At 42.4% G+C, this 15,479-nt stretch overlaps 1 protein-coding gene across 2 annotated transcripts in view; it reads right to left on the bottom strand.

The window, feature by feature from the left end:
• Window positions 1-15,479, bottom strand: part of IGF2BP2 (insulin-like growth factor 2 mRNA binding protein 2) — a 218,404-nt gene that overhangs the window by 24,631 nt on the left and 178,294 nt on the right. For both annotated transcript variants that reach the window (XM_006884092.1, XM_006884093.1), the window contains exons 5-9: window positions 13,146-13,209; window positions 9,528-9,800; window positions 7,567-7,701; window positions 2,857-2,979; window positions 2,375-2,510 (exon numbers count right to left, since the gene is read on the bottom strand). In XM_006884092.1, coding sequence (XP_006884154.1) covers window positions 2,375-2,510; window positions 2,857-2,979; window positions 7,567-7,701; window positions 9,528-9,800; window positions 13,146-13,209 — 731 coding nt within the window. The remainder of the gene's footprint in view (window positions 1-2,374; window positions 2,511-2,856; window positions 2,980-7,566; window positions 7,702-9,527; window positions 9,801-13,145; window positions 13,210-15,479) is intronic.

Genomic DNA, 15,479 nt, shown 5'->3' on the forward strand with positions numbered 1-15,479 from the left:
AAAGGCCTCTCTAGTTCTCCCCTCTCTTAGAACAGTTTTCTTGTAGGCAGAAATGACCTCACTTAGTGCCGTGTTCTTGGTGCCTGATTCACACTAACCACTCAATACTGCATAAGTAAGTTTATCTAGCTTCATCCAGGGAGTGATCAGACCCTGCTCTGGGACACCACAAGTATAAATCTCATTATACCTACTAAGCTTTGGATGGCTTTTCCTTTTTAATCTATGATCAGAGTGCTCAACAACTAGCATACTTTTAGACCACTTGGAAGAGTAGAGCCAGGATCCTTCACCTCTACCCTACCTGAGATGCAAGGTGCAGCTATTCGATTATTCCTCTATCAGTACATGACCTTGATACAGGCACGAACAAATCTAAATGACATGGCCATATAAGACACCATATATTTGGGGCACACACCTGTTAGCTCTCCCAGGGTTCAATTAAATATATCAAGAGACCACAAGAGGAAAATAAGACCACTGAATAATACTTCCAGAGACAAATATACCCAGATGGGGGGTGTGAGGAGGTCACACTGTTGTTTCCACCTCGTCCTGTAGTGATCATGATGCAATGTGGGCTACAGAGGTGTGGCTGGGGAGGTGACAGAGGCTGGCTAGGAGGTGACAGAGGCGTGGCTGGGGAGGTGACAGAGGCATGGCTGGGAAGGTGTGCTGGAGCACCCTGTCAGAAGAGGAGGACAGTGTGGGCAGCGCTGTGGTGGGGGTACTAGACTTCAGCATGGTCAAATATTTATTTTGTGATCAAACTTTACGAAATGTTACCAGGTCTGGGATTTGCTTCATGGCCACCAAGGGGAAAGAAGGACAGCAATGACAATTTAGATGAAACAAATTGACAGGTGTTGAAATTGGATGTCAGGACTTATTACAGTACCCTTTCTCCTTTTGTTTACATTGCTGTTGTGTTGAGCAGTGTCGAGTCAGAAAAGCTGACCCTCCAGTGGATTTTCAGAGGCAGTCACTGGAGGAGACTGCTCATCCTTCCCTGCAGGAGCAGCTGGAGGCCTCGAACTGCATGCCTTCGGGATTGCAGTGCAGCTACCTGCCACTAGGCCACCAGAGACAATAATAAAAAACCCTTACTGTTCTGAGCTTAACTTGGGCTTTGATAAGAGCTATTTTTAAGATTCCAGGCTGATGTCTCCCCCATTATAAAGAACTAAGTAGCAGTAAGAGGAGGACAAAACCAGACCAGTGTGCTGAACGTACTGGAGAGAGATCGACGGCTGACAACATTTCATGGGCAATGTGAAAGTGCAAATCAGCAAACAAACAAGAGAGGAAAGGCAGAAGTTAAGAGGAATGTTTAAAAAAAAGTAATGCCTTTAAAAATAAAAAAGTAACAGAACAGTATTACAGAAGAATAGTTACAACTTCACAGCAAGTGTGGAAGCAGAAAAGGAAAGTGCATGAACTACTTTTATTTTTGTATGATGTCTTCCAGTCATTTTGATCCATATTATTTTTAAGTACTTAGACTTCACTTCTCTCCAAACTGAAGAGCAATGTTATCAGTTTGAAGACTAAAGTGTGCCTGATTCAGGCCATGGTCTTTCAGTTACTTGCTATGCATCTGAGAGCTGGACAATGAAATTAAGGCAACAGAATGAGAATTGATGCCTTTGAGCTGTGGTGCTAGAGAAGAGTATCGAATATTCCATGGAATGCCAAAAAAACAGATAAGTTTTGGAAAAAGCGCAGCCAGGGTGCTTCTTGAAGGCAAATACAGCAAAGCTTCTCTTATACTTTGGACATACTGCAAACAGAGGCTATTCCTGAGAGAGAGGCATCTGGCCTGGAAAGGCAGAGGGTCAGTGGAAGTCAGGAAACCCCCCACCCCCACCCCGTGAGCTGTATTAACCCAGTGACTGCAGCCGTGCACTCAAGCATGTCAGAGACGGTGAGGATGGCACAGGATAGGAAAGTGTTCAGGTCTGTTGTTCACAGGGTTACCATGAGTCGTTGACAGCAACTAACAACAACAAAAAACATTCCTCATTTTACAGATAATTTTTCATTGCTGCATAAAATGCTGTCCAAGGTGATTTATCACAATTTTACCGGCTAGTTTCTGAATTATGCCAATGCCTTTACCACAAGAACTCAAAAAAATACATACAATATACCACTGTTGCATCAATCTCGACTTGGGGTGACTCTATTGGAAGACTGACTTGTCCTTTTCCCGAGGAGGAGCTGGTGGGTTTGAAACACCAACCTTTTAGTTACAGCCCAACATTAATCCTACTATACACAAGCTGGGGATAATGCCACACCTCTGTTCTAAGGAGCCATCTCCCTGGAAGCACTTTTGAAGCCCATGATGAAGACGGCCTGAGGCACTTACATTAACAGCCAGCATATCGTTTTCGAAGGCCTCTCGGAGCTTCTTCATAATCTCGATCTCGGCGTTGGCACAGGCCTCCACTGTGCCCTTCACAGTGATGGTTCTTTCAGGATTGTAGATGCTCAAGTCCTGCAAGCTGGCCAGTGGAGCAGAGAGACATCACAAAATAAGGAAAAAGAAAACTCCAGAATGATCACGCCATGGTGGAGGGGTAAGGTACAAGTCTATACTCTCTCCAAACATGCTGTAGAAGATTTATCCCCAGTCTTATTTGAAGTTGTGTTACTTATTTGGATTATATTCACACTGAGAAATGTCTCACTGGTAAATACATATGTATCTATTCCCAACAGTGAAGGAAATAACTACACTACTCCTGATTATGTTGCCATTTTAGGGAAAAAACAGACTAAGGAGTTGTATATACTGAAATGGTAACACTCTCCACTGTCTGGCATCAGTACTCTGAATGTGTTGCTTACGATGAAATTGTTATCTTGGTCCCTGTCTCATGTTCAATTTTCTTCAAGTTTCTTCCTTCTTTTCCAATCAGTCTTCCAACCAAGCCATTGTGGGCCAAGATCTTCAGAGGAATCTCTTCGGCTCTGAAAAATCAAACACGTTTAACACTTAACGTAGCCAGAGTGGTTCTTCCCAAGAGCCTTTACCCTGCCTTATCTCTTGCTAATAGAAGTTCATGAATTTTGACTACAAGCCAACATTAGGGATTTTTCTCACTTGCCAAGGAGTAACAGGAAGTGAGCCCCCTGAGCTGACCAAGGAGGTAGGAGATGTCTGCTGAGTTGAAAAAGGGTGGTAAGTTCTCTTTAAAGTTCTGAATATTCTTGTGGGGAACATAATGTTGGAAATTCCTACAGCCGCTGTGTCATTACCAAGGAAGTATCAGGAAATTTGAGAACTGGAAAGTGAGAAAAATGCTGGGCCTTTGGGCCCAACATTCAAGTAACCCGAGAGCTACTCTACCTTAGGATAGGGCTTGCTGTGTGACATTTTCTCTTATTGCTTAGGCCCGGTGGTATTTTCTGCTGCCTGAGACCAAAGCACCTAACAGCCGTGTTATTATGGCCTTAGGACAGCCAGAATGCTCACAGATAGTCCACCAGAACATAAGTTCCAGGAGGGCAGCATTTGGTCTGCTGTTCACAGCTGAGATCCCAGCACCAAAACCAGTGTTCAGCACATAATTGGTGCTCAATAAACAGTTGATCAATGAATTAAAAGAAAATTAAGGCTTCCTAGCTCTCTCTTCTCCCATGTTCCCCACCTGGACCCTCAGGTCTTACTTAAATGCCATATACATAAGAAAGCCTTCCTCAAAACCCCCAAGTCTCCCTAAAACACACAAAAGTCAACCATAATATGCAGCTGGTGGACACTGCTTTTTTTAAAAAATCATTTTTTTAATTAATTTTAATGAAAATTCACAGAGACTTTGGATTTCCATTCATTCATTGTTGCTCTTTTCTCCCTGTCCACCCCCGCCCCAGTACACTCTTCTCTTTGAAGAGTAAAAGAAAAATTCCTTCATTGTTTTACAATCCTTCCCCCCAGGTCCACTCCACTATGCAGCCTTCGTTCTGGGCTCCTGTCATGACAATAATACCTAATCATATATACCTTTTAAACAGCTTTATCCCTCATCTGTTTCAATGCAGTATACATTTTTGAACCCATCTTTCTCAGTCTCCCCCAACCCTGATGTCAGTCCCATTTTACAACAGTGGCACTGTGCACTATTTGTCCTTTTGTGACCGAGATATTTCACTCAGCATAATGTCCTCCAGGGTCACCCATTTTGAATAATATTGCATGAGTTCCTTGTTTTTCAATGCAGTATAGTATTCCATTGTGTGAATATACCACAGGTTCTCTATCCATTCATTTGCTGATCTGTGACACTTTTTTAAAAAAATATTTATTTTATTATTATTTTTGTGTGTGTTCCGTAAAATCGGATCTGACTGGTACTGGAGGAGATTGTCCCTCCTTTCCTGGCAGAACATCTGGTGGATTCAAACTGTGCGCCTCTGGGATTGCAGTGCAGCTTCTTGCCACTAGGCCACCAGAGCTCCCCTGACACTACTTTTTTTTTTTACTGTGGCAGTTTTCACACTTGTGCTTAACTAGTTCGTCCTAACTTTCAGTGCTCAGCAGAGTGTGTATGGTCACTCAGAAAACTTGATTTCAGAGATATGCAAGCTTTCTACTGGCACTATATGCATGCTTAAAAATAAACTTATAAATCAGCCTTTTTGAGTACTTAGAATATTGCAAGCTATTTTTATAGCTAGGCAGGAGGACCTATTTTGATACTAATTAAAAAAATTCTTAAGAAGTTGAATAAAAGTGGGCTTCTTCAAGTTAAGTCATGGCATTTGGGAGGATTTTCAAAAGCCCCAAGTAGAGGATATCTTTTGTAAGTGAAAGGTCGGTGTTCTTTATGAGATCCGAGGATGTATGTACAATGTTTTTCTTTAAAGAACTATTTTCAGCTGACGTCAACTGAGCCTCAGTCCACTTTCACCATACTGTGCATTTTAAATAAAGCATGTATATTTGTATGTGAGATATAGATGTAGATAGTTTATAGCTATAGCTACAGATATAGATAGATATAGATGATATAGATATAGATATAGATACACTACCAAGCCAAAGGTGGGTGATTTTAATCTGCAGCCCTCAGGTCTGGTTCGAATTGGTCTTTTTGTCAGACATTCTTCTAGATGGTAGAGCACTGTTCTGTGCATTGCTGTACAGAGGTAACTCATGGTTGCTGTGATGCCAACCACTGTGACACTGATGTGACAAAAATGGTAATGGTTACCCATGGTGGACAGTGTTTGCTGGAGTTTCCCAACTAAAACAAGCCTGGAAGCAGAAGTGGCATCCACTTCTGAAATGGCTTGCCTCTGGAAACTCTATGAACAGTGCTCAGGCCTTTCATTCATAGGGTCGCTATGAGTCGTCTACAACTCGATGGCACCTAACAACACAACATACACACACACACACATACAATACATTCTTGGCTTTGGGATACTTTTATCTGACGTTCTTTATTAAATTAATTTTCTCTTTGATTCACCCCAGTTACTCTTCTACAAAACTCCCACCTCTGATCACCAACAGACTTTGTCAAACTGACAGAGTTTTTTCACTGTATTGTCAATTCTATTACCTTATTCTATTTCAATGCCATGTTTTTAATGCAAAGCCAACTGGTTTAATAAGAAGTGTATTTTGTGGTGACATTACTCATTACTCTGCAGAATCAGATTTCATAAAAGACAAGGAGAGAGGAAGAAGGGGGAAAATAAAGAAGTCAAGCAGTCACTTGGAAATTAGTGTCTACTACTTCAAGAAGCATCCCATGGACTGCCAAAAGAGCAAACAGGTATGTCTCAGAAACAGAGAACCAGAGCACTTCTTGGAGGCAAAGATGGCGACTCCACAGACTCGGGCATGTTGCTAGGAGAGGCCTTTCCTTACAGAAGGATATCATGCTTGGAAAGTTGGAAGTTGAACTAGAGGAAGACCCTCAGTGAGCTGGATTAACACAGAGACTACAGCAATGGGCTCGGGTGTGTCACGGATGATGAGGATGGCACAAGCCAGGCCAGGGCTCAGATCTGTTCCTGGGTTGCTGTGAATCGTACTCAACTCAATGGCTCCTAACTACAACAAATCACGGAAAGGTAACTGAATTTTCAAAGACAATATAGTTTCTACACCTGCACTGTCTATTATGGTAGCTATTAGCCACAGATGACTATTGTTGTTGCTGATTGCCATCGAGTCACGGTTGACTCACAGCAACTCTATGAACAAAAGACCTAATGCCCTTCCACAGCTATCTTTGTTTCTCCAAGTTCACAGAGTTTCCAGAGGCATGTGGTTTAGGAATTGGATTCCATTCCTGCTTCCCAACCTGTTTTACAACTTGGAGCTCCACCAAACACTGTTCGCGATGGGAAGCCATGCTGGTATTTGATATCCCCATGGCACAAGGTTCAGCATTATAGCAAACCTCATATAGCACATTGACAAAGAGTGACATGAAAAGTGAAAGAATGTTCCTCCAGATATAACTAGTTATGTTGACAGATGAAACCACCATTGAGATATAATATAGCTTAGTCTCATTTAGCAGTGGTTAAGTGTTGTCGAGTCGAATATGACTCAGAGTAAGCTTTTCACAAAAGACCTGAACTTTTTCTAGGATTCACATAAATTCTGTACATTTATAAGAGTGTCTGTGGAGCTTCCAGAGGCATCTAGTTAGAAAGTGGATGCCACTCCTGCTTCCCAACATGAATCAATCTGGAAGCTCATCCAACCACTGTATATAATGGGTAACCTTTATGGTATTTAACATGACTATGGGATAGTATTCAGCATCACAGCAATTCCAAGTTGTTCAGTACAGCAGATAGACAAATGATTGCTATGTCTTTTAAAGAATATCCAACTACAATTAATAAATAACCCTACAGGATTTTAAATCCACATCCTTGAGCAGGGCTCCTTATCTAAGGTTCAAGGCCACCTGCTTTTGGGGGGGGCAAGGAACACACAAGAAAAAGGACCCCAGAAATTTTCCTTGCCTGACTGCCATTCAGATGAAACCACCTGAAGGTTGGTGGTTCCGACACACCCAAGTAAAGCTTGGCAATTAGTTTCTGAAAAGTCTTGAAAGCCTGTGGAGCAGGCTACTCTGCATGCATGAGACTGACCCCACAGACGCTAACAACAACAACAACAACATTAAAGAAACTAAAAATGCGCTCCTCAGTTGTACCTGTCACATTTCAAGTGCTCCACAGTATAGACTGAGAATACTTCTATCCTGGCAGAAAGCTCTAAGGGACAGTATAGGTCAACACAGTCCTATCAGGACAACAACCTGCCGGAGTGTGAGGGTCACTAGGAAAGTGATCTGTCCGGTGAGGATGTGCTCTTCACACAAGGGCAAAACCAGCTCTCTAGACAAAGTCACACACAGGAAAGATCCCTTTTTTCCTACATGCTCCGTGGGTACAGTTATAGAACACAGTCCTTCCCCTATCCTCTTTGCTGCGCAATACATGTATGTCTTTCTGTTAGGTTAAACGAGTGAGAATCTGCTCTTCTTATTTACTGAGTTATCTGGGGCTTGCACCCACACTTACAGTTTGGTCTCATCAGCCTCTTTCTGCATGATTTCGAGAATCATGCGGCATGCTTCCGAGGTCCCCTCTGGGGTAGCATGGATGGTGACAGGCTTCTCGGCGGCACCAGAGTTCTCCTTTCTGTGGATGTCTACCCTGTAGGAGAAGAACCAGGACCTGTGAGCATGGCACTCTGAAGAAGGTTCTAATCCCAAGACAGGGAGGCACCCATCGAGTTAGAGCGAGGACAGAGAAAGACAAGAAGCGTTGCTAGCATGTTCTCAACCAGCGAGCCCATTCTCCAAGGAGACAGCAAGCAGTGCGGGAGTCTTGTGCCAAACTTTAATTCTCTGCAGCTCCTTTAGAAGAGAATGGTTCTTAAGGAATGCCGTGGGACAAAGGCACCAAGCCAACTTGGTAATGAAGCCAGTTTGGTAAATGAAGTATTTTGCGTGACCTTTCAAATGACTGTAGAAGCGAACGGTAAAGTGAGAAGGATAATACTGCGCCTTGGCCAAGCGCCAGCCTCCAAGCTGATTGTAGCTTTTGAAAGCACATGCGACTCCCAATCCAGGCCAACTTTACGTATCTGGGTGTGGCTAGGAAGCGAAGGCAGGTTCTCTTTCTGCCTCTCAAAGTTTCTGGTTTCCTCTCCACTGGCAGCCTGCCTTTCACCAGGCTCTTAAAACTAATGGCTCAAAAGCTTGATGACTTTATCAGGCTTCCTCGGGTAGCTGTGGCACTACTTGTTTTTGCTAGCTTTCAAAAGTGTATCATTGACTGTAACCCTTTTTATTTCTACTGTCGGAATGCCCAGAACCCAGGCTTGGGCTGAATTCTAAAAGAAAGTCATAGACTTTGAAAGGCAACCTCACTGGTATTTACATTTAAACTTGTATTTTTGTTTAAAGTACCCACAATTTCCCCCCATAATCAATCTTATTTAAGATACCATATATAAATAAAAACCACTTTCCCAGGGAACACCAAGCAAGTCACTTCTCCACTCTCTACTACGACACTGTCGTCACTTCATGCCTACAGTTATGAGCGCAGGTGTGGGACGCAGCCAGAGATCTGCCTGCTATTAGGGGCAACACAGACACTTTGAAGAAAGTACCACATTCCCTTTCAGGTTACAAGGCATTCAATGAACACCCCGAATGAAACAGAAGAGGCACAGGTAAATAACTAATAATTTGCTAGTAATGGGTACAGATGAAGTCCATCCATTTTTTTTAATTCAAACTGTCCAATTGAATTATCACAGTAATCTTGGCAAAACAGGTATCAAACATCCCCTCTTTTACAGAAGCAGCCCTGGTTGCTCAGAGAGGTTAAAACATTTTCCCAAGTTCATACAGCCATGAAGTAATAGAGTTTGAATTTAGGTCTGTGTTTTCAAATCCTATGTTTTCCTCATTATATGAGACTTATGATGGGCTTTTAAATATGCACAAATGATCAGTGCCACAGTCACTGTATCCACTGTAACTCCTTCTATTACTTCATTGTCCTTAAACGGAAGACCAGCGGACTCCAGCGAGCTCTTGTTCAATTTAACAGTGATTCACCTCTTTGATGTAGCTATTTGTGAGTCTCAAGAAATGCTGGTCTCAGGAAATGACTATCATCTTAGACTGTGACTTAGAAGAAAAGGTAAGAGGCACAGGATCCCATACCTTTGCTGTTTTAGAAACAGTGGGATCCATCCATTCACAATCAGTGAGTTGATGGGAACAATTCTTGATTGTGAGAGTATATAGAGTCTTAGATTTTCAGAGTATGATTACCGTTAGGCCATTACCAGGAAAGCTCACCAATGCCCAGCTTTACGTTAGTCTGTTAGTGCCGTTTACAGAAGCCACGGTCCCATACAGCTCAGCCCCCCTCTGCTAACACAAGCGACAGTGGTGGCTGAGACCCACCAGCACGAGGGGCACCCCTCAGAAGGAAGCAAAGGAAGCCCCGGAGGCACGTACCGGGACTGGGTCTGCTTAGTGATGTTCTTTATGGTCAAGCCCTCCTTTCCGATGATGGCACCAACAAACTGGGTGGGGACCAGGATCCGCAGCGGGAAATCAATCTGTCTGGCCTGAGAAGAGCCCCCAGGGGCGTGGCCTTGCTCCCGGGAAGAGTGGTCCCCACGCTGGGCTCGCTGAGGGGGCGAAGGGGAGCTCACCTCTTCATCCGGGATGTAGGATATCTTGAAGGAGTAGTTCTCAAACTGATGCCCGCTTAGCTTCTCCATGGCTCTGAAATGCAGTAGGGGCAAGAGAGCTGTGTTAGAGACATCACAGAGGGCCTCTTGGCTGACTCAGTTCATTCATTCTGGTTTATGAAGTGCCGGGGTGTCCTGCCAGGCACTGAGAATGCAGTGGTAAAGAGACACAGACCCTGTCTCTGTCTCTCAGAGCACATAGTGGGTGATTAAATAAGCAGTCACAGAGTTCTGCATTCTGCTGTGATTCATCCCTGTCGTCCCCCCCACCCCGCTGAACTCTTGCACTTGTGCGCATTATGCACCTATTAAACAATCAACTATAGGAGATGAATCAACATTTACAAAAAGCCACAGTGCGAAGGGACAGAGAAGCCATCTGGTTGGAAGCAGGGCAGGTAGGGTGGAAATGGTGAGGGATGACAAATTACAGGGATTATAACCAAGATGATGAAGCAAGATGTGTTGAATAGGAATCCAATTTGCTTTGTAAGCATTCACCTAAAACACAACAAAATATTTTTTTTTTAAAAACCTACATAAAATTAAGAAACGACTCGATGGCACATAACAACAACAACATAAAATTAAAACTTTTTTTCTTGTTTTAATCATAACCAGTTTTCTGAAAGAGAACTCCCACACTCATGCTCTTGAGTCAGAAACAACTTAGAGGTGACCCCTCCTGGGGCTTCTGAGGCTGTAAATCACAGGATTTATCATCTTTCTCCCAAAAAGCCACTGGTGGATTCAAACCTCCAGAGAGATCGGGCTAACAGCGCACCTCCCTACAGACTATACCATCAGAGCTTCATTCTTAAAACAGGAAGAGACACAGTACATACAAAATCATCCTAATCCATTTCTTTTTAAGTATATTGTTTATGAAGGGAAATTAATAGTACACAAAGCATTTGCTAAACTTTTTTCAAAAGATAAAAGTCCAAGCATTTTTCCATGCCATTAAATATTCTGCAGTCAAATTTTTAACTGATGCATTATAATTCCATTTCGTTTACTATCATTTTTGCAACTGACTTTTTTCTTTTTTTAAATTATTAATTTTAATAGACATTTACAGAGGTTTTGGATTTCCATTCATTCATTGCCGCACTTTTCTCCCTGCCCACCCCCGCCGAAGAGAAAAAGAAAAAAATATTCCTTCATTAGTATACAATTCCCACATCCCTTCCCCCCCCACCCCGAGTACACTTCTCTATGAAACCTTAATTCTGGATTCCTGTGCTAACCATAATACTCAATCATATATCACTTCTAATCTGTTCCTTCCCTCATCTGTTTCAATACAATATACATAATTTATCCCGTTTTTTCTGTCATACCCCAACCCTGATGTGCAACTGACTTTCTATTGTTAGGTTTCTATGCTGCACTAGTCTTTGACTTTCACACAGCAACTCTGTACATGGAATAAATTCCTCCTGGAATTGGGTGGTGATAAGAGTACAGTCCTCAGGAAGACCTCACCATGTCAATCCTTCAACAGTTCAACAGAGCATCCAGAACTTCCTTGAATCCTCAAAAGCACAAAGCATTGTTGCTGTTAAATATTTAGCAACCTCATAAGGGATGAATTATATCCTACTGGTACTTGGAATATTCCACGGACTGCCAAAAGAACAAACAGTTATGTTTTGGAGAAGGTGCAGCCAGAGGGCTCCTTGCAGGCAAAGAAGATGCAGCTTCATCTCACATACTTTGGGCGTGCTGCTGGGAGAGGCTATTCCTTGGAGAGGGATACCATGTCTGGGAAGGTGGAGGCATGGCGATGGAGAGAAAGACCCTTGACCAGGTGGACTGACACAATGACTGCCACAATGCGCTTGAGTGCCAGAGAATTGTGACAATGGCACAGGATAAGACAGCGTTCAGACCTGTTGTTCACGGGTCACTATTAGTCAGACTCACTGGCATCTAACAGCACCACCACCGTACTTGGAAGGGTAGAGAGTCAGCAAAAGAGGGGAAGATCTTCAACAAGACGGACCAACACAGTATTAGCAGCAATGCACTCCAGTACATCAGAGTTGATGAGGATGACACAGGACAAAGCACAGTTCAGATCTATTGTTTATGGGTTTTCTATGAGTTGTAATAGACTCAATGGCACCTATTATTACCTATCATTACCTATTTTTGGCAGAATTAATCTAATTCCACTGAGCAGATGATGACTGGAATTGTTTATTATTATTAACAAAAGATGGGAGATGTGGGAAGCAACACCCTCAAACCTCAGTCTGGCAATTGCTGTTGTGTGCTGTTGAGTCAGAACCAACCCACAACTGACTCTCCAGCAGGTTTTCAGAGGTTGTAGACTGCCTATCCTTTTCCAGTGAAGCAACTGGTGGATTCAAAACAGGTGTCTCTGCAATTGCTGTCTGATAATAATCAGGTTTAAAACTGTCATTGGAGTAATGCAGACAAAGGGACTAGGAAGGGAACAGAGGTAGGAAAGGCAAGTACCCAAGCCAGGTGTTCTCTGACCAACTGTTCCAATGAATTTGGACGCTGCTGAAGTGGACTTCCCTCTTCATACCACAGAGAAGAGAAGCTAACATTTCAGCACCCACTCAGTAAGTGCAGAGAGAAAGAGGCTTCTTTTTTTTCCAATTTGCTATCTTTTATCAATTCTGATTTGAGCAATAATTTACAAAGTATGGTTTATAAGATATTTTTTAAGGTGTCTCCTAAAAGAGAGGCATTTTTTAAATCAAATACATTTGAGGAACGCTGTATCTTATAACCTTCTTTATAGACATTCACAGCATATACTAGAGTACTAAAGACTTCTTACTGTCCTATAATAAAACTAGTTTAAATTTTTTTTTAACTAAACAGTGGGGAAGCTTCAGGCAAAAACAGCCCAAGTGGCTGGCAGAAATGAGTCTAAGGGACACAGTGTCACAAAACTAGTGTCCTCTTCTCCTGATCATGTCAAGACATACCTTCTCCCTCAGCTTGGATACCAAGGTTCAGTGTCACTGAGGTAAAACCAGTAAACCAGTTGAAGTAGTCTGTTCTGACTCCTGGTGGCCCCACGAGTGTCAGACTGGCACCGGGATCCACAGGGTTCTTAATGGCAGACTTCTTGAAAAAGTAGTAGATGGTCAGGCCTTTCTTCTGCAACGTCCTGGGCGGAGTTGAACCACTAAACTTTCAGTTAGCAGCTGAGTGTGTGGCTTGCATAACCCAGAAAAAGTCTCTGCATGATTAATAAGCATCTGCTCTGGATGGATGCCCACTGATGTATCAACGATCTGCATCTCAGTAAAGGTTTGTAAACACAAGGTTCAATGGATGGAATTCGAAGACGAAAACAAAATAAACAGAAATGGAAACAAACAGATCCACTTACATTTTTGCTTCTTCTCTTGTTGCATATGTGACATTGACAACTGCAGTTTCTGTGTCTGTGTTGACTAGGAAGAAGCAAAAATTACATGGTCATAGAAAAAAACCTGTCCCACTCTGGCTAAATGCAAACAGAGTAACTTTAGGGAGGGGGAAATAACAAAACCCATCACCCAAATTCTGTAGTTATTTCAAACTTGATCTCTACCCAATGGCACACCAAGGTCAAATGCACAAACATAATGCAGTTATCTTTTTTATTTTATAAGCAATCTTGCATGTTGTGTACATTTTATATTCAGTTTTAATGCCTACATAAAATTGCACTGAGTAAATGTACCATGATTTTCCTATCATTCCCCAATTCCTACTCCTCCCTGGGAGGCAAATACGCTGTTTCCTGTATCTTACTATTACAAAGCTCACTCTCTGTCAAGAGTTAGTTTGTTGGCATCAAGGAGCAGGTGAGCTTCTACCAGCATCCCAAACTGTAAATGACAATGGGTCGCCCATCTTTCTCGTGAGGAGCCATTGGTGGATTCGGACCAGCAGAGAAGCATGGCCTCTGGGTTACCAGCCCAACACCCTATGGATGCAGTCACCTGCACTAGTGCTGCTAAAAATCACCTTTGAAACACAGACATTCATTAATTATGTGCTACTTTCAATTATTTCTTTAGGTTGAAATCACAGAAGACAAATACCAAGGTAAATGAACATGATGCTTTCATATATATTTTCAGATTGCCCTCCCAGACATATATATCAATTTATTGTACTATCAATATATAAGGGATCTTTGGTGGTTTAGTGGTAAGGAGTTGTGCTGCTAACCCAGAAGCATGTGGTTCGAATCCACCAGCAGCTCTACGGGACAAAGATGGGTAATCTCCTCCCATGCAATTTACTGTCTTTAAAAAGCCCCTGAAGAGTCAGCTATGAGTCAGTTCTGACTCGACAGCACCTAACAAGAAACAATAGCAATATTCAATGCACAGGCTGCAATTTTTATAGTTTACATGGTGACCTAGTACTAAGAAACTGTGCTGCAATCCCAAAGGCCCAGAGTTCGAATCCTCCAGCTGCTCCCAGGAGAAGGATGGGCAATCTCCTCCCATGCTATTAAATGCCTCTGAAAACCCACTAGAAGATCAGCTACGGATTGGTTCTGACTCGATGGCACACAACAAGAAGAAAATTGTTGTCACATGCTGAAAGGCTGATTTTCAACACCTAGTGACCCATGTGAGAGTTAACTGCCCCACAGGGTTTTCTGGCTTTGATCTTTGCAGAAGCAGATGATCACTGGTATTTCTCTTGTGGAGCTGCTGAGCGAGACTGAATCATCAATCAGTCAAGTGCTTAAGTAGCATATTTAAGTTGCTCCTTAAATACTTATGTTAGGTATCACTAACTTGGATTTGACTCATAGATGACCCTCCAAATGGTTTTCAGAGGCAGTAAATCACACAGTAGGAGATGCTTTTAGGTTGGCAGCTCAACGGCTTCCCACTAAGCCCCAGAGCTCCCTTTTAAATAATTGTTTTGTACCACAGAGCTGGAATCAACTCATAGCTGACCCTCCAGTGGGTTTTCAGAAGCTTTAAATCACATGGAAAGAGTCTACCCATCTTTCTACCATGGAGAAACTGGTGGATTCGAATTGCCTGCCTTATGGTTGACAGTGCAATTTCTTACCACTAGGATACCAGGGCCCTCATCAAACAATTAAGAGATAAAGCAATAAAATGGGTATTTTGGTTTTAATTCATTCACTCATTAATGATTCACTGAATTGTTTCTGGTTTTAAACGCCTGGATTATATGAGTTAATTCTGGGAACAGTGTACAAAAAAGAAATAAACCTGAGGCCTCTAACTAGCTTGGCTAAGGAAAGAATACAAATATATGGCTAATAAAGGATGACTCTTGTGCGGTGTCTTATCTTAGTCCAATACTGCTTGTCTCTTCTTCCTAAGTCAGGAATTTAAAGTAACTTCAGAGGGTAAGGGAAAATATTCTCCATCCAAGTCAGTGAAAGTAAAACAAAATTATATGCTTTCCCAGAATAAGCAAAAGGAACTAAGTTCAATCTCCCTGCTAGGATAATTAAGCTGTTGGGAGAGTAGGAGTTAAAAACAGTAAATTAAGGTTACCTCAACAAATAGTGATGAAAATGCTTTCCAATGTAATAATAAAAACTCTGTAATGCATGGATTTTGCTTCAGTCTACGATTCCTCTTCCACCAATCCTGATGCCACAATTCTCCTCATAGAGCCCAGCCTCTTGGATAATCTGCTCTGCATACATGTTGAAAAGGTATGGAGACAGGATGCA

Source organism: Elephantulus edwardii, unplaced genomic scaffold (genome assembly GCF_000299155.1).
Source record: "Elephantulus edwardii isolate Elephantulus edwardi_28Jun2011 unplaced genomic scaffold, EleEdw1.0 scaffold00031, whole genome shotgun sequence".
Lineage (NCBI taxonomy): Eukaryota > Metazoa > Chordata > Mammalia > Macroscelidea > Macroscelididae > Elephantulus > Elephantulus edwardii.